A 26,977-nucleotide genomic window follows, 5' to 3' on the forward strand; every position below is an offset into this window, starting at 1 on the left:
CAAAACAGAACAGAACCCAAGTCTCACACCATCTAATTTAGGCACCTAAAATTAGGAGATGGTTTGTCATATTCTAAGTGGCAAAAGAGAAAGTAAAAAGAAGGTTCTACAAAAACAATTCACAAATAAGGCTGATTTACTGCCCAGGCTCCTACTCAGGGAGGTAACATTAGGTCATAGGAATATTCCTGAGTGAATGATCCCTTATTCCACTCTCTGAGCACAAACAAGGAGCCTCTTCTGGGCACCCAGGATGGGTAAAAAAGGGCCTTCTCCTGCCCAGCGGCAGCAAGGAGAGAGCATTTACCTCTCTCCCCCCCGAATTCTGCTGCTGTTGTATTTCATGGCAGACCTCCAGTCATTTGCTATGAAAGCTGAACTGAACCCGGGAGATAAAAACATTTTCATCATCTGGAAACAATGAGGAAACTGTGAAAGAGGACTGGCTCGTTCCTGCGGGAGGCAAGGATCAGGAGCAAATGCTCCCCTGGCAGGGTGACAGGGTGAGGGACGGGGCTCTGGCGCTCGTTCAGCCTCGCTGCCTGCCCGGCTCTAGAGCCGCTCTCCAGCAGCCCCGCAACAGGTGACCGAGCCCCGGCCGAGCCCAGCGCTGAGCCCACGCCCGAGCCTATCCCTGAGCCCACGCCCGAGCCCACCGCCCCGCACTGCCAGCGCAGAGCCCACCGCCCCGCATTGCCAGCCCCACGCCGGCTGCCAAAGCAGCGCAGGCGGCCTTTCCCCCATGGACAGCGGAGAGCCAGCGTGGGCAACGCTGCGCTCCTCGCAGCCAGGGCAGAAAAGCACACCCAGACAAAGGGAGCGCTCTGTGCGCGGCCAGGCGGAGGCACCGCGGGCTCCAGCGGCAGCGAAGCGCTCCCCAGCACCGAGAACACTTGGCTCTGCCGTTTCCTTAGGAAAATCCCCCGCACTTGCCCTGACCCCGGTTCCCCCCGCATCCCCAGTAGCGGGAGCGCGCCCCGCCCTGCAGACAATGCGGGAGCGGCCCGGGGAGGCCTCTGGGTGCGGTAGTTCCCTGCCCATCACCTGATGCCGTGGGCAGGCGCAGCCGGGACTACAGCCCCCGGCAGGCAGCGCGCCCGCAGCCCGGCTGGTGCAATCACACCTTAGCACGCCCCGGGGCCGGGGCCAGCGCCGGCTGGGAAAAGGATGGGTTTGCCCGGGACTCTTCCAGAGCACTAGCGCGGGCAGCTCTGTCGGGGCAGGGGGCTGCAGCGCTATTCGGATGCAATGGTGGTTTCTATTTCTAATTCTGCTCCTGTGGTGGCATCGCAACGCTGCAAGATCAGTTGTATCCATTGCAGCTAAGTTTGCGGGATCTGGACATGAGAGGATCGAGCGTGTACGTGTAACTGTGCCAGCCCTTCGGCATTTCTCCTGACCGCACCTCCTGCTCGCTCGCATCTGGCTAGCGCCCGGTTCCGACTACAAAACACCCCGATCCGCAGCACTTATATCCTTCATCTGGTTTTGGGAGCTACCCGAAGGACCATGCATCGGTTTGTCTTGGTTGCCAGGCAAGCTGCGGCACGGCTGTGCGGCCGCGGGCCGGGGGGCTGCCGGGGCGGAAGGACGGACATGGCTCTGCGCTGCGCCGCTTCGCTGGCGGCCGGGCGGCAGCCGCGGGGTCCCCGGCGGGAGGGGACGGTGCGCTGGAGCAGCGCTGCCAAGGCCTCCGCCGTGAAGATCAACGAGAAGGCGAGCAGGGAGAAGATCCTGACGCTGGAGTCCATGAACCCGCAAGTGAAGGCGGTGGAATACGCGGTGCGCGGCCCCATCGTTCTGAAAGCCGGGGAGATCGAGAAGGAGCTGCGGAAGGTGAGGCAGGGGCGGCGGGGCGGGGCAGGACAGGGCGCGCTCCCGCAGCCGCACCGGCTCTGCCCCGGGCGCTCCTCCGCCGCCGCTCCCGGCTGGGGATGTCGCGGGGCTCGGCGGGGACGTGACACCCCGCGGGGCTGAGACGTGACCCTGTGGAAGCCTCGGGAAAGCGGGAGGCACCGCGAGTGCCGCTGCAGGGCTTCCTACCCGAGTTAAAAACTCTCGGAGCACAGCAGCGTTCTCCCCATCCCATCCCTCTGCTGCCCCGAGCCGTGGCCGGACGCGCTGTGCCCGGCCCCGCTCCGCTGCGGCACCCCCGGCCCCGCGCCCCTTCCCACGGGGGGCGGCAGAGGCGCGAAACAAAGGAACCCTCCGGCCGGCTACTGTTTATCCTGTGTCACTGGCTGCCTAAGGCAGATACGGGACACCCCCATAAAGCAGTGTTTACATTTCTCCGGCCGCTTTGACCCCTTGCTGCAATCCCGTGTCCTTTGTGTTATACAAGGGGGTGAGTGACCAGCTTTCATCATACTGATAGAGCCTTTGAGTCCTTCGTGAGGATTTCAGAGATCCTGCCTTGGCCGGGGCAGAAGGCACCGGGCTCCTGACAGGAGAGCTGGCCCGGCTCTCCAGGCACTGCTCTGCTGCCTCACCCAGCGCTGCTCTGGATCATCCAAGGAGATCACCGAGAATGCTCCTTTTTTCTTTAGTTGCAGAAGTTGAGGTGCCCGAGGACAAACCTTCAGAGCACAGGCACTCAGTAACGCTGCCCAAAGTTGTAGGCGGTTGGTTCTCTTTAGCAGATCAGATAATAAAGCAGGTCCTAAGGTTCTGGGCCAGTATGTGCTAAATAAAGCATCCAGATCAGTCAGTGCTTATATTTTGTTCTTCATATTTCTTTCTTATTCCTTGAGTATTGAAACAAAAGATGATAAAAAACCCTTAGCAATACAGACATGGCTTTTTGCCTCTGCTGTTCAAACCACAGCTTCCCCTCTCATCACAAGGACACACTTCTTTTTGTTTTGATGAAGCATCTGGCAGAGTAGTTCTTCTGTAATTTTAGATATTATTCCATGCTGTCACTGCTTTAGAGAGTCTTTCTAATGCTTTATTACAGGTACTGCAAGACCATTTTCATTAGTTCATGTAAAGCGCTTTGAATGAAAACGTGCTACAGCAATTCTATCCATGAGAGTAAACTGGTGATTGTCTGGTCTTAGTGTTACTTGTTTCCCCTTGTTTTAGAAAGTGAAACATTGTTTTCAGTTCACTGTAGTATATGCATCAACTAGTTATATCTAACTTAATAATTATTACAAATAGCTTCTTTTTTTTTTTTTAGAATTTCACTTTAAAGCTTCAAAATGGTATTGAAGAATTAATTTTGGAACATCTGTTTTGATTTTCGCCTCAAAACTTGTTTATGAAGGTGTCATTGTGTTTATGCAACTAGGTTCCCTAGTGGATGTATTTTCCAGAGTATAAAATCTTCCAGTGTTCTCACTATGTTTGTTTTCAAGTTAACATCACAGAGCAGGAGATATTACTTGACAAAACAAATATAAAAGGCCCTTCACAAACTCCTCCCAGCTCCCCTGCTTACTCCAGTTACCAGCTGAATCACAGAAAGAATAATCTACTGTGCACTTTTGAAAAAATATAACAGCAAATCATTGGTATTCACTTCCTTAAAAGATTTTTCTGTCAGTTTAGTGTTGTGCTTACTTATGTGGCATTTTCCATTTAATTTTTTTTTCCTGGAACTAGTCTCATGAAATAATGTTTGCCATTGATAATGGCTACCAGCATTCCTAGAGGTGACTGTGCTTTAACACAAGTAAGGCAAACAAACCTCCCAGCTGGCAGGGAAAGAGGACAGAATTACTGCAAAAGCTCAGACAGTGTATCTGCAGAGAACACTAATCAACTTCAGTAGAAATCCTTTACTTGCTTCCACACTTCTCAAGTTACTCATTCCTCTTTTCTGAGAAAAATACTGTTATTCATTCTCTTGTTTAATCAAGCTGTCTGCTAAAGCATACAGTGTTGAGTAATACCTAGGTTCCTTATAAGTAAAGTATTATAGGTTATCTAATTATCTATTTTTTGTGTGTGTGTCTGAAATTTAATTCTGTGTGCTCACACATCAATGGCACTTCTTTGTTTCCTTTTTATTAAGTTGTACAGCTTTTTCCAGCCCTCTCAATCTTAGCTCACAGGGTTAGCCAAGCACTGCCAGCAGAATTACACTGCTGGATAATGGGAAGAGGATGGAGTGGTTGCCACTTCAGGAAAGAGGAAGGAGATATTCCAAAGCATCTCTAGATCCACGGCCACTCTTCACTACCAGCAAGAATTGCCCCATAACACTCTTCTACATCTGGTGGGGGAGGAGCTTTGCACAGGCAGGAGAGCACAGGCTCCCTGATATGAGATGGAAGCACTGCAGTGGCTGGGAGTAACAAGAACAGGCAGGGGTGAAGCAATGGCAGTAAATCTTTTATCATCTTCGGCCCAGATGCCTTTAGGTAATTTGTTTCTGAACTAAAAGCACCCTAAATGCAGCAGCCATTGTATATAATCAGATGTGATAGAGGGTTTCCCTGTTTAAACTTGGTTCCATTTGGTTACTCTTCATACTTGTTAATACTCATAGAACTGTTATGGAGACTATAAAACAGCTACTTGAAGCTGTTTGCACAGTGTAAGCTTTCATCTTCCTTGAGGTTTGTTCTGCTGTCTCAGATCCCAACCAGCAGCTCCTCTGTTATTCTCTCTGGCACTTGCTGCTTCTCTATATTAACTGCAAATGATCACAACAGGAGCTGTAACTCCACAGTGCACACAGAAATAAGGACTGAAATGTTACTCAAGAAGTCTCTGACTGGACAACTGAAAGGATATTCCTTAAAAGAACAAATAAAAGTGAGGCATTAGTTTTAGCTCTCGTGTCTGGGACTAAGCCAATGTAAGTGACTAGTAAAATAGTCACTTAAATTAAAGCAGATTAAGATTGATTGCCCAATACAGGTGGGGCATGCTGTACCTGGATTTCACAAGTTTTGTTGGCTTGTGTCCTGTATTCATTTAGGTAGAAAATCAGGGGTTTGATCTTTCAAGATGGAAATCACTTGCAAAATCAGTGATTGGATTACTTTCCTGAGCCCTTTTTTCAGAATTTTGAAATTTTATTCATGCTTTGAAAGTAAAGACCCCTTTTCTCTTCCTTTTTGCTATTGCTAGCAATTAGCTGATTCTGACTTATTAAGATGACAGAAAGAACGAATTCCAACCATTTTCCTTGGTGTTTCTGGCAACTGTTTAAAGCTAGAGCACAGGCATATTTTAATAAATTATTACACTCTAAATAGAACTCTATCAAATAAGACTTTTTTTCTACCCCCTTTGTATAGACTTGCTAACAAATGGCCACTGTATCAAGTATTGACTTTAATTACATTTCAGACTAGAAATTTGCTCCTGAATACAAATTCAATGCAGGAATAAAGCAAGGTCTGAGAAGAGCCCTTCTCTTTACCTAATCAGTAATGACAAACTAACTTATCTTTACCCAGGTAGGACACATACCTGATTTGTTGCTTTGCATTCATGCTAATTTTAACTGACCTTGTTATGGACAATCCCTTCATATCTGTTACTGTGACATTTCACTTATACACTCCTTTTCTCCCCAATTCCTGACTGGGTTTTACATAATGTCAAGTTCTGTGTTAGGTTAGGCTGCCTTACATCTCCTGGCAAAGTGTGTGCATATCAAACAGCATTTCAGGATCCACAGGTCAGCCCAGGTGACATTGGAAACGGGGCCTGGCCCAGTGTAAGGCACACAAGGTCCTTCCAAACTTTCAGGCTGCTGAAAGGGAATTGTAGGGTGGAAAGGAGGAGAGGGAAGGAGTGCAGGGATATATTGGTAGCATGTAGGGAGTTCCTTCAGATAGCACAGGTGGGTAGCACATCCCAACCCTGGGCCTGGAGCCATGGGCCTTCACTGGCATTATACAGTTTCTATACACTGAAGGCCCTATTTTTCTGTTACCTTTACAGCAAAAGGTTGTACATTCATCTCCTGTGCCCACGCTTTTCATTTGCATAACTATTGCAAATAGGTTCCTGTTTCAAGTTTATTCAAGCCACTTGTTCACTCCCTACATTGCTATTTAAACAATAAAACTATCAAAATCCTTCTGCTTAGGTAACTGAAATCTCAGGCAGCTTCTGCTAAAGTATTTTGATTAAAATACTGTAGAGCTTTTTCTTTTTTTTCCCTCACTAATTCATCAGACTTTTAAATTGAATAGAAAAAATCTGACTTAGAATCCAGCCTTAATTGTGAATGTGAGTTGACTGTGTCCCTGGGAGTTTTGGAAAGATAAAACACAATTTAGACAATGACATGCAGAAATAGAATTTAACATGCCAAGAAAAAGAGACAAGATTGACTGGTACACTCAGTAATGAAAGATGTTAAGCTTAAATTACCATCCTATAATTTTCTGCTTTGAATACGTGACTGTGTGCACACGAAGGAAGTATCTTCCAGGCAAGAGCATCTGACCTCATTAAGACAGAACTGTTGTTCCTCAGTTGTCTGTACATGTTGCATACATAAGTGAATCTGTAGTAAAACCCATGGTTTTTAAGATGCCAAAAACTACTGCAGATGAAGGTGAAAGAAAACTGGTTTCAAGAGCACAATTATCAAAATCATATTTTCAGAAGCTCCCAACCCACAGAATCCAGTTTTTGATATTTTCTGGTTGAATACATTAGCAAAATTTATTCTAAAATAGACCTTTTCCAGTAACTCTCCAAGTTAAGAGGGTCTTAATGTCTAATGACTTTCTAATGAGCATTATTTTAATTCTGTCATTTCATTCTGTTATTAAATCTAGTGGTTTATATATATAGGCAAAAATTCTGAATGCAAACCCACTTTGATCAATGTGTCAGGCAAAAGTAACCTGAGGACAGGTCCTGTTCTGTAATCTCTGAATCAGATCTACCAATTAATGGCCAGCCCCACTGATTTTCTCATGTGATATGAGGAGCATGCAAGTTATCACTGCCATTTGAAGTCAAAATCCAAAAATTGCCTTCTCCTTCCTCCCCAGTTCAGCTCATGTCAGCTTGAATTATACAAGCATAATACAAACTCAAAGCCTTACTCCATGGTAAGCAGGTCAGGTTTATTTTTCTGCTGTGAGCTGTTTTAATAAAAAGATTGGAATGCTAATTCAGGTCTTCAGGTCCCTATTAGTTAAGGGCCTCTGGGCAGTGCTTTCTTGGTCTCTTGAGAGGAGGAGAGAAAAAAGCAAACAAGTAACTTGGCTACTACAGCATAGATCTCAGCTATGCTGAAATGTTTGGGTTTGCCAGCTCTGATTGTAGAGCTTGTTTGTGCAAGTCACAGCAAAAGCAGTCTCAAGGAAATAGTGCAGTGTTTCATAGTGTGATGTTGTTGCCTGATACCCATCAAGAGGAGGCACAAAGCCATGGCAATGAAAATGAAACAATTGGGAGCAGCCAGGAGCAGGCAAATTCTGAAATTCAGAAATAGCTGTAATACCACAGTTCTCTTCTGGGATTAAAAGCAGCTCACATTTTCGTGGCCTCCTCAAGGGAACTCTTTTCAATTCTTTCCTATTGCCATTACCAAATCCACACATGCTCTCCCCAGAGTGATGGCTTTCCTTTGAAATTTGCTGAAGATTTAACAAAGACAGTGTCAGGTCAGTTTGGACCATTCTTTACTCTTTCTGGGCACAGTGGTATTCTGCAGTTTGCCAGCACTGTCAGATGGTCCCTTTGTAAAGAGAACCTCCAGGTACACTAAAACTCCTAAGAGACAAAGCAGCTCCTGGCAGGGCATTGCCCTCATGGTAGTTCTTAGGGGTGCTGTATGTTCTGGCATCACATTGGTTCTTTGATCAAGTAATTCTCCCAACACTTCTTCCATCATGACTCTCCTTGAGAGAAAGCTCATAATTTCATACTGTTCTCCTTTCCTGATGGGTTTCCTGAGGCTCTGGCGATGCCTAGGGGAAGAGGAAACTTCCCCAAAGCTGGTTAACTGCATAAAGATTTCTATTGACTTTGTGCCAATGAATTCTAGTTCATGTATAAAAATCCCTTCTCCCAACTTTGCGTGATATTTAGATACAGTTGTTAGAATGATTGTGTCTGGCTTGCTTCAGGTTTCATCAGGTTTCTTAAAAGATGCATTTCCTCTAAAAAGAGCAGAGAGACTGAAGTAACAGTTGAAGAAAGTAATTTCCAAAGAGCATATTCCAAATCCTGGAAGATTCTTTTATTCCATTAAAATCCTTTCATTATCCAGTAGATGGCTACTAAGTACTATATGTTTTTATATTTTCTCTCTTACATGTGGAGGTGAAAGATGGCTTCTATAACTTTAAAAAAGGGCTACTATCATGGATGTGTTTGCTGCCCCTGTCAGAGGAGTGGCAGGAGCCTTGCCTTGTTCCGAGCTGAAGCTGAATCACGTTGTGAGCACAGCGTGAGGTGCCACCAAAGGCAGGAGCTGGGGCACAGCTTGTTTTGTAGGGCTGGGCATTCCTTCTCCTCCTTGATGTGGTTTATACCCTCTTCACAAGGCAAGAGAATCAATCTGGAACCTACTGCTCACGAGTTTGTTATTAGAGCTCCTGTTATGCAAGCTTCCCTTTTGCAGAGCTCTGCCTGTTTCAGTGCAGCCAGGCTGCCTGTGGAGCGCACCTTGGCTGCACCCAGACAGAGGCCATGGGACTGCAAATGTGCTGGGGATCCCTAGAGGAGAGCAAAACAACTCCAGTGGCCCAGTTCCTGCTCCTTCTGTGTGTTCCTTGGCTTGCAAGGACATAACTTGTCTCAGCTCAAGTGTGTTGTTGACATGGTTAAACACTGCTCAGCTTTCTGCAGTGAAATAAATCCATGACCTGTTGCAGCCCTTTTCCTGCTGCTTTACAGTTTGATACTGAGGTTATCAACATCACATTCACATTTCCTCCTTTCATACAGATCTTTCCACAGACCTTCCAAAAAGTATTTGGCATAACCCTCCCCTTGGATACCCACACCCATCACCCCAGGAGAAGCCTTGACACAAGTAGCTGGTGGCTGATGCTGCTCTGTCTGAAGGGTCTGAGCAGGATTCTGCCTTGAGCCCATCTGCACAGTCTCAGGCCCTGTCTAGACTCCCCTTGCTGCCAGCTCCTGATAGCCCTGCTTTGGGACTTTGACCCATTAACATTTAGCACTTGTTCTTGCCTGTTGTTGTTTTCTGTTCCTTTTTTTGAAACGGTAAGATGGGACTTTTTGTCCTAAAGAACTTTTAAAGATTTAAGAACTTGTTTAGAACTATTTGTTCTATATTAAATCTAAGCAACTTCTGATACTCTTTTTTTTTTTTTCATAGAGAGACTGGAAATCAAGTAATAGAAAAATACTAAGTGGCTATAGCAATTTTTGTACAAATTTCACTAGGAGAGGATACAACAAGTCTCATGAAGACAATTCTAAAGCTGAAATTAACTCATTGTCAGGGAAGGAAAATACTCCAGTTATTTAAAAGCATTTCTCTTTTGAAAGACCAAAAAGACAACAGTTCTTGTAGCTGAGATCAAGAATTACAAATTAGTCTAGAGAACCATGGGCCTTTAAGCCCAGGTGGGAACTGTGTGTACCACACAGAAAATGCACAATTCCTTCTCTAACCAGATTTGATGGTGACAGAACTATTGTGTATGGTTTGCTCTTTGTACCAGATCCATCATGTGAGAAGCAAAGGGAGTGTGGAGTTTGTACAGTAAGTGATGACCCTATACTTGCAGTGATGGCAAAACCACTGAGTTTGGCCCTAGTAAAGATATAAATGGAATCAGTGCTAATAAGCTCCAACATTATTTATGATAAATGTGACACAGGCACCAAAAAGGTCTGTTACCTTTGTTTTAAAGGCTGTACCATCATAAAAACTCCAAAAGTACATTATGAAATGCCTGGTACCTTTCAGCATTTCACTAACCAAAGAAGCTGTTTTTAAATTGCAGAGCACAATAGTATTTGTGAGCAAAAAATCTAATTAGTCTAATGTAAGGTATTTCTATTATTAGGGAGTTGGTTTGTTTTGGTTTTAATCTAATAAATCGGAGTATTTCTATTTCATGTTGCTGTTTTCTCAGACTGCCTAACTTTAGGCAAAGAAAATACCATTCATATTCCTTAACAGATTTGTATTACTTTGCAAATCTAGTGAAAACCAATTCAATTTGCTATAATGACCAAATGCAACCAAAATACATGGGAATTTTTCTTCATTTCAAGCAAACTGAATTTGTTCTTCTTCTACATACAGCTTTCTCTTCCTACTTATTTTTGATTAGAATGAAACTGTGTTGTGCTGTCAGTGGCCCCAGATAGCTTGAAGAGCACACATTTTAGCTGTTTACATTACTCATAAATTACTAAACTTCAGCCTCAGATAAGTGTAATGTCTATCTGGCATCCCTATATCTAATTTTTTATTTAGAGCTGAAATGCAGCTCTTAATTTGGGGGCTCACTTAGATCAACAAGTATAAAAGCAAATTACTTGTTGGACTAAGTGTGTCACTTTCAATTATTTTGAGTGAACTTTTTATTTTTCAATTGCTGCTAAATGTAAGGCCATATAAAATTGACCCTCTGAATCAGGATCATGTAAGCCCAATTGTCTGGTCCTAATGCCATTTCCAACTACATCTTTACTTTTAAAAGAAATCCCCCAAAGGCTCTCAGATATACAATGGACTGGATCCATCCAGTGGGGTAGTGGGGATTGTGCAGCCTTGAACCTCCAAATCCTGGCATACCTGGGGATCTGTATCCCTGCTGGCTGCCTGTATTATTGTTATTTCCACATCTGGCTTCTGGGCTGCCATTGAAGTCCAAGTCCATAGTCCATGGTGGAAAAGCAGAAATTAGTTCAGGCTTGCCAGCTACATATTTTATATCCAAATCCAGTAATTGGTTGTAAATACATGGACCAGGAAGAGGCTTTCTGAGTACATACCCAGAGCAAGCTGTTATAGGTAATTTTCTACAGAAAACTAATCAGTCTGATTTTGTAGTTCCTTAGTCCATGTGACAATTCTGTCACTATTAGGATGCCTCCCTACTACCTCTTAAGTATACATTAGAACAACTCTACATTTATTATTGCCTCTCTCACTTACTCTTTTTGTAATGTTGGCCTTTACTTTCAGTTATTTTTTTATTTAAACCACTGGTGGTTTTTTCAATCAGTCAGTGCCTAGCCTTTTTTATGCCCTTATTTTATTTTGCTTTTTAAAGAGCTGTGATTGCTAATCAACATTCATTAACTTCTTTCCCTATGTTCTCATGAGGTATTCAGTTTCTCACAGGAAAAATGGCTGGCTGTTCAGATTTTGGAGACTAGGAAGCTTTTAAATATTCATGGTGATTATTTAGCACTTCTGTTTATCATACAGAGCCTCACTAGGATATATTTTGTGAAAAATCTCTACATGGAAAAGTGGGGTCATCATACAAGGAATACTTAATCTAAGTATAAAATAAATAAGCAAGAATTATCTCTACTGTTTTTACTCTCAAAGAACTAAAGGTCTTGAGGTTTCTTTTATTGGTGGATATTTCTCAAATATCCTCAAGTCTTTTTAGCTTCTTGACTCATCCATCCCTCCCTTAGGTGTCTCAAAGAAATTGCTCTAATACTCACAACTCAAAATGCCTTTTTTTTCATCTTTTCTGCTTCAATATGTGGTTTCCAGCCAAGTCAGTCTCTTACTTGCAGCTAGCAGAAAAATAAAAGCCAGCCTATCATTTAAAAATCTGTCACAGTCAACAAAATTTCTGTAAACCATTTAAGATTTCCTGGCAGTGTTGTATAAGAAATACATTAAGCTTTACATTAAACACTGTAGCTGTTACACATGACAGATACTAAAAAAGAATCTTCTACTACAGCCCTAACAAAACATTCTGAATGGTCCCTTTCTAGGGAATCAAAAAACCCTTTACTGAAGTGATTAAAGCCAACATTGGAGATGCACATGCAATGGGACAGAGACCAATCACCTTCCTCCGTCAGGTAAGGCTACTATAAAATATTATTATTCATTTTTTATTAGAATGCCTTAAAGCTGTCTGATATAGGTATTAGTATAATTGATTCTCTAGATGCAATTAGGCTTAAAATAGTTCTTTTGTAAAGAATTGTAAATGTTCATTTCTGAGCCAAAGTCCTATTGTTTGCTGGTTGTCCTCTTTTAACACAGTAGCTTTCCTTAGTTCCCATATCATTCCCCACCCACACTTTTTCCTGCCACTTCTGTGTTATCAGTCGGCACATTCATTATCAATAATGCTCTTCAAGAAAGGAAGTGGTTCTCTTTAAAGAAAAAAACAAAAGCCTTTCTTCATCTGAGAGAATACTTCGAAATCTGCACGTAGCTGGGTTCAACTACTTGTACAGTGTCTCATTTTGCACATTTTACCTCTGGGCAAGCTAATTGGTAGGTTAACTTTTAGAAAAGATTACAACAGAACTCATATTTGTATATTATTCCTAAAACACAAATAAGGTTAAAATGAGTATTATCTTATTTACTGAGCATCCCTCACACTCTCATGTAAACTCCTCTGTCTATAATAATGTGAATTCAGAGAGTTCCAGGACAAACTGAAGCTTTATCAAGCTGAGGGTCCAGATGATGAGATTATAAAATCAAGCTATGCAGCAAACTAGGGAGATCTGAGCTTCTTATAAAGTATTCAAATGTATTACCTTTCTCCCCATGACTGTGTGCACACATGGATTAATTAATTGTCATTGTCCCACAAGATGACAACAGTCTGTCCACATTACACCATTTAAGCATAAAAATGAGAGAGACTGGAATAAATTAAGCTGATCTCAAGAGAGACCTCTCAATTCTTTGTGTCTTACATTCCTTCATTAACTTGGTTCTGATGGGTTGTGTTTCTACTTTTACTATGTTCTATATCACCACTTCTTTTTTTAATTAAATATTTCCCATTAATTCAAATCAGTAAGAACTGGAAGCTTTTTTGAGGAAAGATTATTAGAATATGCCACTAGGACTTCAAAATGTGATTGTATTTCTCAGTTCTGCTCCATATTTAAATTCTTGATTTCTTGTCAATAAAAGTGGGCTAGTAATACACAAGGTGTGGAGGATAGAGCTGCTTAGAGATAACATAGGAATAGTTAACTGTGCTTTACTGTGTTTGCACTATGCTTAGCTCACCTGGAATCTTCACTGTCTGTAATAAAAATAGTTAATAATTCTAGAACTGTTTTTATCAGCTTAACTTGGAACCTGATAAGATATTTTCTCTTCTGTGAGAACAACCCTTAAAAAAAACAACTGCAAACTTTTCATCATTAACCTTTGTTTTAAATTAGCCAGTATTTGTGATCTTCATTTCCAAGGAAAGTTAAGATAAAGTTAACTAAGTTAAAATAACTAATGAGAAGTGGCCAATTGACATGTTCTTGGCACTGCAGGTGGTGGCCCTGTGCACATACCCAAACCTGCTGGACAGCCCCAGCTTTCCCGAGGACGCCAAAAAGCGCGCCAGGCGGATCTTGCAGGGCTGTGGAGGAAACAGCTTAGGTAAGGCTCTGCTCTGGTGTTAGGAGAACACAGCTGGTTCAGTATCTGCAGCTGTTCTGGTGTTAGAAAAACACAGCTGGTTCAATATCTGCAGCTGGTGGGGGCAGGTTTGCAGGCGGTGACCAGTGGTGCAGATTTTTGGTGGGACTTGTCCCAGAGCAGAGGGTGAGGGTTATGCATCTATGGAGCCCTTGCCACAATAACATCTAGGCATAACTCTGAATGGAATGCTGAGGATTTTTGTACCAGAAAGAGGCTCTGTTCTGTTGGTATGACACCTCTTAATCCAGGGCTCTGTGTCTCCTACTAAGACTAGGTGGAGGGTTTTACAGTTTTTACCTTCTCCAGTTTTTCTCTGCCAAGGAGCCACTGTCCCTGTAATGCTGGTGTCAACAAACAATATGTGTCCATCTCAGCTGATCCAGTGCACACTCTTAATTTTGAACCATCAGTTCAAGTATGTTTCCTGGGGTATCAGAAACTCAGGTACCAAGGTGATAAGGAAAGCTACACTCCTGAAAGTCTTTTACCTTGCTGAGATAGTTTTAACTGAAGGTGTCAAAGCTCTATTTCTCCAAGGTAAAATAACTCTTGAAAGAACTGCAGAGCTCTGTTCTTCAACCACTGTTCCTACAAGAGTGCACATGTCATATCCACATAAGTCCAAACTTTGCATATTCATTAGAAAGGAAATGGAAGAGACAATTTCTTTCTCATCTAGTGTCTGTGCTGCCTACCTGTACCTGCCAAATGCCATGAGAATTTCTACTCTGCAGATACTGCTACAGCTGCTGGGTGCAGCAAAGAATCTGGCACACTTACCTTCTTTCAAGTAGTCAAACAGTGACATTTCAGAGGGCTTATTACAGTAATTGGCATATTTCTTAATCTTTGTGATTGTAGTGCCTATTTGCACTGGTATATTTTGAGAGTAGGTGCTATGAAACTTAATAAAATAAACAAAACATAAACAGTAATTGCATTAACAGCATTTCAAGCTTGACAACACAGCCTAATACAGAATGTGTTTTATCTTCACCTTCTTTGTATTGGTTTGTCTTTTAATGTAGACCATTAAAAACACAATGTCAAAACTGACAAGTTCCTCTAGCTCAGTGGATCCCTTTCCTGTCTTACTTTGGAACAATAAATCCACATAGTACTGTTGGCACGTAGGAGTTGCTGGGGATACATTTGAATTTTGACTCAGTCTTTCTTTGTAATGACTGTCTAATTTAGGGATGTGGAAGGAGTTCTCAGAATGAGCAGTCTTGACCCCTTGGTGCTCCTTTCCCCTTAAGGTCACGATGGCATGGGACACCACAACGCCGTGTTATAAAGAATTCAGTCTTGCATAATATTTCAGAAATGTGTTCCTTTTTTCAGAAGATCACATATTTCCCATAATTTCTGTTTGCTCAGTAGATTCTGAGGAAGTAGGCCTGATACAATTGCAGTAGTCAAGTAAGATGATAATTCTGAATACACACTGTTCATTTCAGTGGCTAAATTTGGATTCTGGATGCTAAATGTTTTGAAATTTGAAAGAACAACTGTACCTCTAAATTCCTGACAACTAAAACCACTGTAGGCTTTACTGATGTGCTGTACTGGTTTCTGCCCCCTGTCCACCAGAAGGACAGCTAAGGTTTATTCTCCTCCTTTAACAGCATCCTCCTGGCTGTGGTCAAACACCCGTGTACAGACCCAGTATACCTTCTAGTCCTGTAAAAGTAAATGTTTGGGACATCAGGGAACTCTGTGCCCTGAATCACCATTTTATCCCATGCAACTGTGCAGTGCTTGCAAAAGTTCTCTGTCTTTTTAAATCATGCTTTCACAGAAGTCCTACCAGGCAGACTACTAGCAGATAACAGAGTGATAAGAGTTAAGTCAGGCATAATTATTCCACTCCACCCAACAAGCAAGGAAGATTCTGCAGCTTCCTGACAGTGTTCTAAAATAGATGTACACTTGTCTCTTGTTTGTCCATCAGTCTTAGGCTTCATAGCTTGAATTCATTCCTCACCTTGACCCAGGCTTATTTTTACTCTTTGTTTGTTGCACATTCTTGGCAGTGATGCACACAGGCATCTAACATCTCATTTTATTTATGATTATTAGTTGTACTCTGTAAACTGCACATGAGACTGGGGAGATTCTAGACATTTCTGCCAAAAAGTGGTTGTGGGGGAAGGAGAGGAGCAGTTTGGGATTTTTTTGGTTTCCGACTGTGGGAGAAAATGATATGTTATTTTCATGTTGCAAATAACCCTTCTATTTATCATGGATTAAAAGAAATTATTTTCCTTTCTACTGCACATGCTACCTCTGTTCCTTGTTCCCATTACTTAAACAGCAGTTTGTTTACATTCAGGAGTGCTTCCAACACAAAGAAAGCAACTGAAAGATAGTAAAAATGGGATTGTTGTCCCAGTTTGCTAAGTAGGCTTGAAATCATGCTTTTTACCAATCCAGCATGTTTTTTTGTTTGTTTGTTTTAGTGATGCTTATTGTATTTGTTTCCTTCCAAATTAATCCTTTTGCTCTATGAACAAACCAGCTCCCTTTCCTACTCCATGGAAAAAAAACCAAACCCATCCTGGGGACCCATATACATATGGCTCATATATACAAACTACTCCATCCAATACCAGCTCAGGAGTTTTGCTATTAACAGAAAATCTGATGTCCATTGCACACAATTCTCATCTCATCCTGTATTTTACACAGGATCCTACACTGCCAGTCAAGGTATAAATTGCATCCGTGAGGATGTGGCTTCATACATTGAGAGAAGAGATGGAGGGGTTCCTGCAGACCCAGATAACATTTACCTCACCACCGGGGCAAGCGATGGCATTTCTGTAAGTGCTAAATGAAACCTGTTCCTTCTTGGTACAAACTGTATCTTATCAGTTACCTCTGCAAATACAGATCCCTGATGAACCTCTGGTCTCATGAAGTCCTGGGAGTTTGGTCTGTCAGACAAGGAAGCCACATTCATTGAATATCCAATCCTGTGAACAAACCAGTGTGGATGTCAGGAGCCAGCTAAGAAGTGTGTGCAAAGTCTCTTAGCATACATTAAATTGTAACTTTCTGTAGAGGTAATACGAAATGAGCTACAGGTGCCTAAATATAAATGTAGAAGATTCAGTGCATTCAGACTAAATAATGGTTGTCTCAGTAGTTAAGACACATAAACATTGAAGATTAGAGGGTATCAGTCAGTGAAAGAGGGAAGAGAGAATTGAGAGAACCTCAAAGGTGAGAACTCTCAGCTCTTCTTCCACGTAAACTCTGCTAGTGCAGATCAATGCCAGTGAAAATCCCAAAGATTTGTTTCTGTTTGTGTATTTTAGTTTGTTTGAGAAAAACTTCAGGTTTTGGGTTCAACCAAGGTTCAAAGATAAGTTGTTAAGTTATTCAGTTAAGACAGGAATCCCAGTCTCTGCTCCTTTGCACAGACACGGTTCCTGACAGTGCAGCAGCAGTTTGGCTCTTAGAAAGGCAGCCTTTGGCAGCGTGTCGGGAAAGGTGGATTTTTAAAGGACATCTAGTGGCAGAGCTCAGAATGACAGCGATCCGGCAGGAGCAGCTCCCCAGAGCTCTGCAGGCAATTGGCTTTCCGGAGTTTCTGACACTGGCAGCTTGTCAGGAATGGCAGCGCAGCACAGCTGGTCTGCACCGTGCCGATTTGATTGCACCACTGATGTAAAGCCAGCGCTACAATTCATTCTTTGGCCCTTCTAAAGATAAAACAACTATTGTTTCACACCTCAGGGGAGAGAGGGTGTTAAGGAGTTTTTAAATATGCATTTGGTCCTGATTATGTTTTGGATGCTTGGTATTTTTAAACTCGTGGTGGGTACAAAATTATGTTGATTATAAATCATTAGCTTAGCAGCTGAGTATGTGATGAGAGGCACAGAACAGCAGATTTTGTACTAGAACCACAAAGAAACCAAAGGATACTGCTGCTGAGAGAAAAGATATTTTTGGGTTTAGATGCCAATTACATGCTGATAAGGATGCTTCCTTTGATTGCACCTGTACTTCAGAGTTCTCATGTGGTTATAAAGGCAAGAAATCTCTCTGCTTCCTGCTCCTTGTGAGCTGTTTTATTTAACTCACATGTAAAAAGCCTCCACATCACACAGACATGGAGCACAAGGAAATTGTCTGTACTGACCCTAGCACAAACATTACCTTTCTGCCTGTATCTTCTGGGCATAAGCTACGTATGACTCTATTTCCGTCCCAAGACATGCAGACTTTGGTCTGTTCTGTTACTTGAAAATGAAAACATAATTGCTCCTGATGTAAAACAGGTTTCTTTGTTGCAAGGGAGAATCTGCACAGGCCCCAGTTCTAATTTCTGGTTTTATTTATTGGTCTCTTGTGGTAAATGAGATAAAATGAATGGAAGGCAATAAGCAAGAACTAGCTAAAGCTTCTTTGCTTACAACAGGGCACAGCAAAAAAATAATGATCTTGATATTCCTGTTTCCAACTTGCCCACTAGCCTTGTGCTCAGAATGTTTTTTCCTAAATTTTGTAGTTGATCAGGCATGATCTTTGGAAGTTGTGACATGAGAGGATTCCATTAAGCTTAGACCATCCTCACTCAGCCAGTAACAACTTGAAATAAATAACTCTCTTGGACTATCTGCTTCTAGGACAGAAATCCACCTTAACTCTACACTTTTTAAGGAAGTTTAATAACTGATTCCAGAGAATATTATTAATTCTGGTGCATGACCTTTTTTATTTTTTTAATTCCTGCTTTTTCCCCAGGCAATTTTAAAGATCCTGATCTCAGGATGGGGCAAATCCCGAACAGGAGTGATGATTCCTATTCCCCAGTATCCCTTGTACTCAGCAGCCATCTCTGAACTGGATGCTATCCAGGTGAATTACTACTTGGATGAAGAAAATTGCTGGGCTCTAAATGTGAATGAACTTCGCCGTGCCTTGAATGAAGCTAAGGCATATTGCAACCCAAAGGTCCTCTGCATCATCAACCCTGGAAATCCCACAGGTCTGTAGGAATTTTCTTTAATGAAAGAGTTTTAAGACCATTTTCTTTCCTTTTTCATTCATTTGACATTGCAGGCAAGTCCTAAGTACATACTAAATATGTTGAGCTGAATTCCAGAGATCAGTGCTCTAAGTAGGACAGACTTTACTTTTAGAAACATATTTTCAATGTCCTGAAAGGAGGGAGCAGATTCACTTCACAGGATCCCATTTGAAGCTGCTGCTTCCACTGAAGTTTTCCAGACCTGCGGAATGACTTTTGGTCACTTTTGGTCTTTAGGAAAGATCTTGCCTCTGGCATGGCCTGTAGCCTCTTGGTTTCTGAAGGGCAATGACTGTAGTAACTCAGAACTCAGTGACAAGCCTCCCTCAGAATTTAGCTTTTTGAGTGGTTGAGTTGATTGGTGAGAAGCCAGCTCCCTCCTAACCATGATGCATGGGAGCATTTACAATTATTAGCTATACACAGAGTACTCTCAGTCAGTCCTTGATTGAGTACTGTATCTCACACTCCCTTTGCTTGAGAGTTACCTTGTACCATAATTCTTCCAAAGGTGCTCCTTGATTTCATGTTTAGTGAACTGAATGCTAAAGTTCAATAGCACTTTTCTGAGGAAGAGGGATATCTTCTTAAAAAGTTGGTAATCTAAGTAGGTGTGGGTGAAAAGATTTGTATGTGTACACTCCACTAACTTTCTTCTTGCTTTAAAAATCAAACTACAGGACAGGTGCAAAACAGAAAGTGCATTGAAGACGTGATACACTTTGCATGGGAAGAAAAACTTTTTCTTCTGGCTGACGAGGTAATGAAATAATCTGTTCTCTCAAAAGCACAGCTAGGGGTACTCATATGAGGTACAATTTGTTCCATGTGTGGCAGTGGTATTTCTTAAGAACAGGGAACAGACTCTCTGTTGTCATATTAAGACATGAAGAGACGTGCAGGATTCTTAATATCAAAGGATCAATATAACAGGTGGCTTGATCTGGGCTTGAGCTAGAGAGAAAGTGTAGGGGACACAAGGAAGAACTTTGCTGGAACAGACCTAAAAACCTACATGGTGCTCAGACCACTTCAAATGGAAGAAATAGAAGGAAAATAAATTCAAACATACAAGTAAAGGTTAAATCATCCAAAGGAGCTCGCTGTTCTCCAAAGGCCCAGCCTTTAAGTGTGGTCACATCAGATAAAAAGTATCATTACAGTAACTAATACTCAACAATGAACCTTGTGTCTTCTAACAGCTTTGAAGTTTGAGTGTAAGGACTGTTTCTTCAGTTCAGATCTGCCTCTCTAAAGGCCGTGTTTTATCCTTAGTTGGGGGAACAGAGCACATTAATGTCTTCTGACTGTTCAGGTTTACCAGGACAATGTGTACTCTGAAGGATGCCAGTTTCATTCCTTCAAAAAGATTCTGTATGAGATGGGACCCGAGTACTATAACAATGTTGAGCTGGCCTCTTTTCACTCCACCTCTAAGGGATACATGGGCGAGTAAGTCTGATTTAGTTTTTTTTTATTTCATCTTCCTCATTAATCTGGTGGGACAGCGCTTTCATATTACTGACCTGAAGGTAATCCACCATAATTAATCCTCTATTAATTTTAACTAAAGACTATTAAGAAAAGAAAAACAAGAAAAGACTATTAAGAAAAGAAAAACAAGCACAGAGTAATGGATTAACTCAGTGGTTTTTAAAGTAATAAGCATATTTATTTCAGACACCTAATGCCTCAGTCCCAAAAGGTGAAATCCTACAGTCCCAATCTGGACCTGTGATAAAGGAAAATTGGCCTCCAACATTCAAGGGAACAGCTCAATAATCACTGGGATATTACAAATGTTTGACTTTGTTTTTTTGAGGGGGAGGAGGACATGGAAGAAAAAGAATTTTTTTATTAAATGTATGCTGCTACAGCCATATGCTCTTGTTCTGAAGATTAAAGATCCATGTTAATTGTTAACTTGCCTACCAGGGAAGCTGCCTGTCCACGTTTATCTCTGTATGGGATATGAGGACTTAATGACATGTCATGCAGCTCCATCTTAACCCATATCAGTGTGGCAGCTGTTTCAACAAGCTGTATCTTACCTATTGTGAGATTCTCATCAATTGTCTTTCCACTTCTGCAATCATTTTCATTGTTTTGTTGTATTTATATACTTGAAGTTAACCAATCTCTTCTGTTCACTTTGCAACAGATGTGGCTACAGAGGAGGTTACATGGAGGTCATAAACTTGCACCCAGAAATCAAAGGACAGCTCGTTAAGCTGCTTTCTGTTCGCCTTTGCCCTCCAGTCTCAGGACAAGCAGCCATGGATATTGTGGTGAATCCTCCAGTACCTGGAGAAGAATCTTATGCACAGTTCATAAAGGTCAGCAATAACATGCTTGTTCTTTTGTGCATTTCACAAACCTACCCTAAGTACTGGGAACTCAAATTATGCACAGAGACCAAAGAGTCTTCTTTTGTTTCTCCTATCAAGTCAAATCAAAGGGTCAATTAAGATGAGCTCTAAAAACAGGCAGGAGTGGATGCTGAGGAAGGAGACTGTAAAAAGAGAGCACACAGATAGAGACTTCTGCAGGTTATTGTCTATCTGCAACACTGTAATTGTACCCTGCTGAAGCCTTTTTGCACTGCTGTTTTTAAAAGCACAACTGAAATTTAGAACATTGTTTGCTCTAACAGCTCAGCAAAGCCCTACCAGTGTTTCATTTGGGGAGGGCCTTTTGAAACATCATCATTTCTCCTGGTGTTTTATTGCTACTTGAAATGTGTCCAACTGAACACCTTCCTTTTAAACAGGAGAAGGAATCTGTTTTGAACAATCTTGCCAAAAAAGCCAAACTAACAGAAGACATGTTTAACAAGATCCCAGGAGTTCACTGCAACCCCCTCCAAGGAGCCATGTACGCTTTCCCTCGGATCTTTATTCCTTCCAAAGCCATTGAGGAAGCAAAGGTCAGTGAGCCATTCTCACCCCAATCCATTTCAACCTCCTCTCACCTGTGCCTGCCACTTCCAGTGATGAACTTTGATTCCAGAGATGGAGAACAAAAGCAGTATTTCATGGGCTGTGTATGATCTGAAAGATGACATGATCTTTATTTGAAGAGAGGAAAAGAGAACAGATCATTTCATCCCAGTGCTGAGGCTCCCAGGCTGAGTGTCCCCAAGGATGTTGGTGTTTAAGTCACACAAGTAGCTGGCCCTGTGCAGTTCCAAATTGCTGCCCTTGCCTGGGTTAAGGGGACCAGCATGTGTGAGTGGCAGTGTGCTACTGACCCTGCAAGAGAAGCCCCATTCACCAGGAAGGGAAAAGAGGGCTGGAGCTTTCCTTACAAATTTCACCTTTTTGCCTTTGGGACAGTAACCTATGTTAATAAATGATAAGTCTTTCTGTTCCCAAGTAGAGCTCTGAAACCTAATTTGTAATATTCATTTTCATTAGCACAGCTGAGAACAAAAATAGGGCTGTTTTTCAGCTGCTTATTTGATTAGGTATATAACCTGTACATATTTAAGAACCTCTCATAGTTATTAATCAGGGGACTTCCTAGGCAGCAGATTATTCTGGGGAAAAAAATAGTAACTGCCAACAGAACTGGAACACACAGTTCCCAAATTAATTTAATCTTATCAAATGTCAGTGCCTTAGATTTTTCCAAGTACAACTTTCAGACTTCTGACAAAAGTTACTAGCGAGTCAAGGGGAATAACAAAATTACCTAAACCCTTTCTTTTGAAGTGAGATTTTGTGTAAATTCTTCAGCCCTGTTTCTCCATGAGGTGCTGTTAGTTAATAGTGTGAACTGCCCCATTAGCATTTGTTCCTCATCTTCCTTAGGAAATTGAATAAGAAACTAATAATGTAACATTATGTTTCAGGGGGAAAAAAAGCAATCATGAAATTCTATATATTAGGAATATTTTGACTTCAATAATTCTGAGGCATCCATTCCCTTAGGCTCACAAAATGGCACCTGATATGTTCTATTGCATGAAACTTCTGGAAGAGACTGGAATATGTGTTGTACCTGGAAGTGGATTTGGCCAGAGAGAAGGAACCTACCATTTCAGGTACAGTTTCTGTCTGTTTAAAAGCAAATTAGCAGTAGTAAGCAAAGTATCATCCCAGTTATTTCTCTTCTGATTAAATGCAAGAATTTTTATATCAGTTTATGTTGTCTCAGTTTCCACTGGACAGTTTCTGTGAACTGACAGCAAGGTCAAAGACCTGGTCTGCTAGATGAACTGTACAAGTTTTTATGGTGTTTTCACAGCTTGCTGGCATAATTGTATACTGTTTTTACATACTGGCATTTGAAATGCCTTCTCCAGGAATACAAACAATTCTAATAGTTTAGACTTTAATTTTAAAGTTGGCTCTGGAATTACAAAAATTGCCCTGCTTTCTTTTGGATGGAGGAGGGGGTTAAGCTGTGTTTCCATATGGGAGAAACTGCATGACAAATGCAGTATATTCCCTATAAATCTGCTCCTTAAACACTCTGTATAACTTTACCAAAGCAAGATGTTGAACTAAATATTCTAGTACCAAAACTGTTGCTTTTGCTTCCAATAAACAGAACTTTGCTCCAGCCAATCCCCTGATAGCTAGAATTTAGCACAGAATTCAGCATTCCTCACGCTGTGCTGTGTTGTTTCTGTGTGTGAAACCACAAAGCAGAGGGTACCTCTAGCCCTGGCAGTGGTGCAGCACAGCCAGCTGGGTCAGACCCCTGGGGAAACCTAGAGAATCCAGGGAAAACCTAGAGTCCATTCCTGCACCAGGGTGGGAAGGCCATTGTGTTCTGTGGGCCTTGCAATCCCACACCCCATGGGATTTTCAGGGTGTGCAGAAGAAGGAAAAAAGGGACTAAAACCTGCAGAATGGGATGTTGCATTGTTCCAGTACTTCTGAACTCAGGTTTCAATTAAAGAAAAAGAAATGTACATTTGCTTGTAACTGACAACTCTTAAAGCTCAAAAAACTGGGCATAATTTGGTATAAATGCCCAATGGTGGAAACTGAGTTGCTGTTATTTCTTACTGATAATCCTCTACACTACTCAAAAGAAAATAACAGTTCTTGAATTCCTGTATTCTAACCAGTAGAAACAAATTGCTGTAATTTAATAGTATAGTTCAATTAAAGTATAAATGCAAAAAAAGTGATAATAACATAAAAAGATGATAAACTTAATGTTACTTGCTGTGCCTTGAGATTGATCAAGATCTGTGCAAAGATCACAGTTTTGTTGATTGTGAAGATAATATGGGTTGGTTTTTTTATTTCTTTAAATATTATTTTTCAGAATGACCATTCTTCCTCCAGTAGAGAAGCTGAAGATCCTACTGGAGAAAGTGAAAGACTTCCACATAAAGTTTCTTGAAAAATATGCATGAAACTACTGTGGCTTTTCCCCCCTCATCCCCTCCCCTTCAAGGCAAATGCAGACAATGAACAATGATGTGCTGAGAATGTGCTGTTTATCTAATTCAACTAAATTCAAAGTAGATAGAACCAGACTCAGATACTCCTACCACTTATTGGACTATTAAAGTTATGTCTGGTGTAGAAGACATTGTTACACCAAGTTTTTTTTTAAGGGGAAGGGGAAGAATGTGAAGAAAACAGTGAGAAGAAAGAGTCAGTAAATGTTTTTGTGCCTTGATTGAAAGTTACATTTGTGAACTTTTGACTCAATAGGTTGGGAAGGGAATTGCTCCTTAAAATTACTACTGTCATGTGGGTTGTTTTACAAAACAGAAATGCCAAGTTCAATTGTTTAGATAGGAATTTGTTTCCCATCTTAAAATTCTACTAAACAAAAATCAAAACTCCTACATTATAGTTATTGCTTGGTTTAGCTTTTGTTGTTTTTGTTAAGTGTTCTCCAAACCTGATCAAGCATGCAGGGACAGTGTGCTTATTTAAAAAAATCTTCAGCAGATGTGTACAGATACCTTTGAAATTCTGCTGAAAAGAAATCCTGCCATCCCAGCACAGCTGGAATGGAATATACAGTTTTGATCAGAGGAGGGAACGTGGTGTCTGCTTGAACAGTATTTTTATGAAATTGAAACATAATAAGGAATACAATCTTCTTCTTCCTGTGCTATTCAACACATGATCCCAGCATAAGAGCACTGAACACTTCCTGCCATAGCAATTCCAGGAGTCTCCTGTTAGCCCACATCTTTTATACACATGGAACAGAGTAAGTTAGTGTCTCAAAGCAGATGTGAGTACAGTGTGTCCTTTCAAGCAGGGTAAAGCACAACCCTTTCAGAACCACTCTGTCTGTGGGGAGCATTTGTTTGGAACCATCCCACAGCCCCTGGAGCTGGCCAAAATCCAGCTGGAACTTGCACAGACTGACACGTTGTTACCAGGAGAAATGCTGGGCTGATTTCTAATGAAGAGGAAGGGATTTAAAGGAAAAAGTCTTACACCAAGCATAAAGAAAATGAAAGTACAGCCGACACTTAAATCTTCCACAGTCCTACTGCTGTCTGAACGATCCTGAGTGCTTCTCAAAGCCCAGCTGAACAAGGTGGCAATCTGGGAGTACAGCTGAGTGACTCCACTAATCTCTGCCAGCTTCCCTGCAAAACAAAGGACAGCCTCTGTTCCTCTAGAGCTGGAAGCTGGACACCTTCTGCTAGCTCTGATAAAGGGCTAAAGGAACAGAGCTTTCACTATTCAGATGTGAAAGCATTAGCATTTGTCAGGCTTAGGCTCAGCTGTTACAGAGCTTATTCATCAAGAATATCACATTCAATCCAGTCATTTATTTTAAGTTATTATTTAGAAGTAAACTCATTGTAATGTCTACTGGCACTTTGTGAGGCTGCTGTTGTAGCTGGTCCTGTGCTGATCCAGCTTACTAAAGCCAAGGGCTAGAGCAACACCACCCAGATAAAGCTGTGCCAATTTCTCACGTGAGGAGGATGGGATGCTGCCAGGAACTGTCCTTGCCACAGCAGCCCCTGTCTGTGACCCAGAATTAGCAGGGCCTGAGCTTCCCACAGCTCCTTGCTGAGGCCTGTGAGAAGAAATTATTCCTCTCAAGGGCTCACAGGTTATAGATGAAAATGGCATGGCTGCTACACAAAGCTGCTGTGGAGGATTGGAGAAAAAATGATGTTTTCCTTCTCAGAGCAGTGCACTTCTGGGAGGAGAGCACACTGAGAGCACTTGGGCTGCTACATCCATTGACAAACACAACCTGCCAGCACCCAGCACTTGGCATCTTAATATGCACTAATAAATAAAACAAACCCAGAGAGCAAAACCATGGGAGGAGGTCACAATAATGATGTGAAAATAAGACAAACAGCACTTTCCTGCTCTAGGAATGTGTCCAAATCAGATCTGGCTTTGGACTCTTAATGCAGTGTAGATTGAAACTAAGGTCTAACAATGGGAGTTAGAATATTTTTTATATTTTTGTAACTACAGCTTTTTCATGGGGTAGTATTTGTAATCTAATAAGTCAATAGATTTTATATTTGCCTTGCATTTGCACCTGATACTTCTGGAAAAAAATGTAAAGGTTTACAAGTTTATAATGATAATTTACAGGTGTGAAAGGCTTTTTGTTTTAAGTCGGGACAGTAATTCTTACACTTTTGAATCAAAATATAATGGCATAAACTGAGTTTTTTCTAAACATTCTATTATGGTGCCTTTTCTGTTTCTGACATTATAAGGGATAACAATTTATTCTTGATGCATCTCATATGGAAGGGTGGTGATTTCTATTGTCCATCCACAATATTTGTATGTATTGTGATAAGGTTAATGTGCATTTTTGTGGAACGATCCTGTAAACCTAAGACAAAAAGGTTTGCCATGTCTTTGAAATATTTCATTAATAACAGACAATTTTTCCTTTCAAATGCATGCTTCTAGGTTTGATCTTCCTCCAGGTGCTCCTTCTAACAGTACTTCAGATGTATGAGACTTCCAGATAATAAAGCACATGTTAAAAAATTGGTAATACTTCTCCATTGTCTATGTCACTGGAGCAACACCAGCTGGATTGCACTATGACACATTTAATCCCATGTTCAAACCAATATTTACTAATATTTAATACCCACGTACCAGATCATTAATTTCTGCATCACTCCAGTTTATGGACTTGACATTTGTCCAACTTATTACCACAAAACTATTCTCTACAAGAGCAGAACTGTAAACAGAGATGGTCTTAGGCAAGTTTATGCTCATAATTAATTCTGTAATGTAAGGAGTTGTAACCAGCAGTCAAGCAAGCCAGACTTCTTTCTTCACAGAGAGGATCAGCCAGGCAGCTGAGGCTGATCAACTGTGTCCTGAAAGCTTTGGTGAGGTGTTGTCAGCTCCCTTTTTAAAGAACTTCTTACATGGCTTGTAGGA

At 41.5% G+C, this 26,977-nt stretch overlaps 2 protein-coding genes across 2 annotated transcripts in view; one reads left to right on the forward strand and one right to left on the reverse strand.

Moving 5' to 3' along the window:
• Positions 1-26,977, reverse strand: part of C13H16orf87 (chromosome 13 C16orf87 homolog) — a 45,493-nt gene that overhangs the window by 17,521 nt on the left and 995 nt on the right. The gene's annotated exons all lie outside the window — the stretch shown is intronic.
• Positions 1,215-26,576, forward strand: GPT2 (glutamic--pyruvic transaminase 2). Its single transcript, XM_058813398.1, has 11 exons — positions 1,215-1,836; positions 11,878-11,967; positions 13,408-13,516; positions 16,250-16,383; positions 18,317-18,560; positions 19,283-19,362; positions 19,918-20,054; positions 20,764-20,938; positions 21,373-21,528; positions 22,535-22,647; positions 23,886-26,576. The coding sequence occupies exons 1-11, from the start codon at positions 1,510-1,512 to the stop codon at positions 23,974-23,976; spliced, it is 1,656 nt and encodes a 551-aa protein (XP_058669381.1). The 5' UTR covers positions 1,215-1,509; the 3' UTR covers positions 23,977-26,576.

Source organism: Ammospiza caudacuta, chromosome 13, assembly GCF_027887145.1.
Source record: "Ammospiza caudacuta isolate bAmmCau1 chromosome 13, bAmmCau1.pri, whole genome shotgun sequence".
NCBI classification, from domain to species: Eukaryota; Metazoa; Chordata; class Aves; order Passeriformes; family Passerellidae; genus Ammospiza; species Ammospiza caudacuta.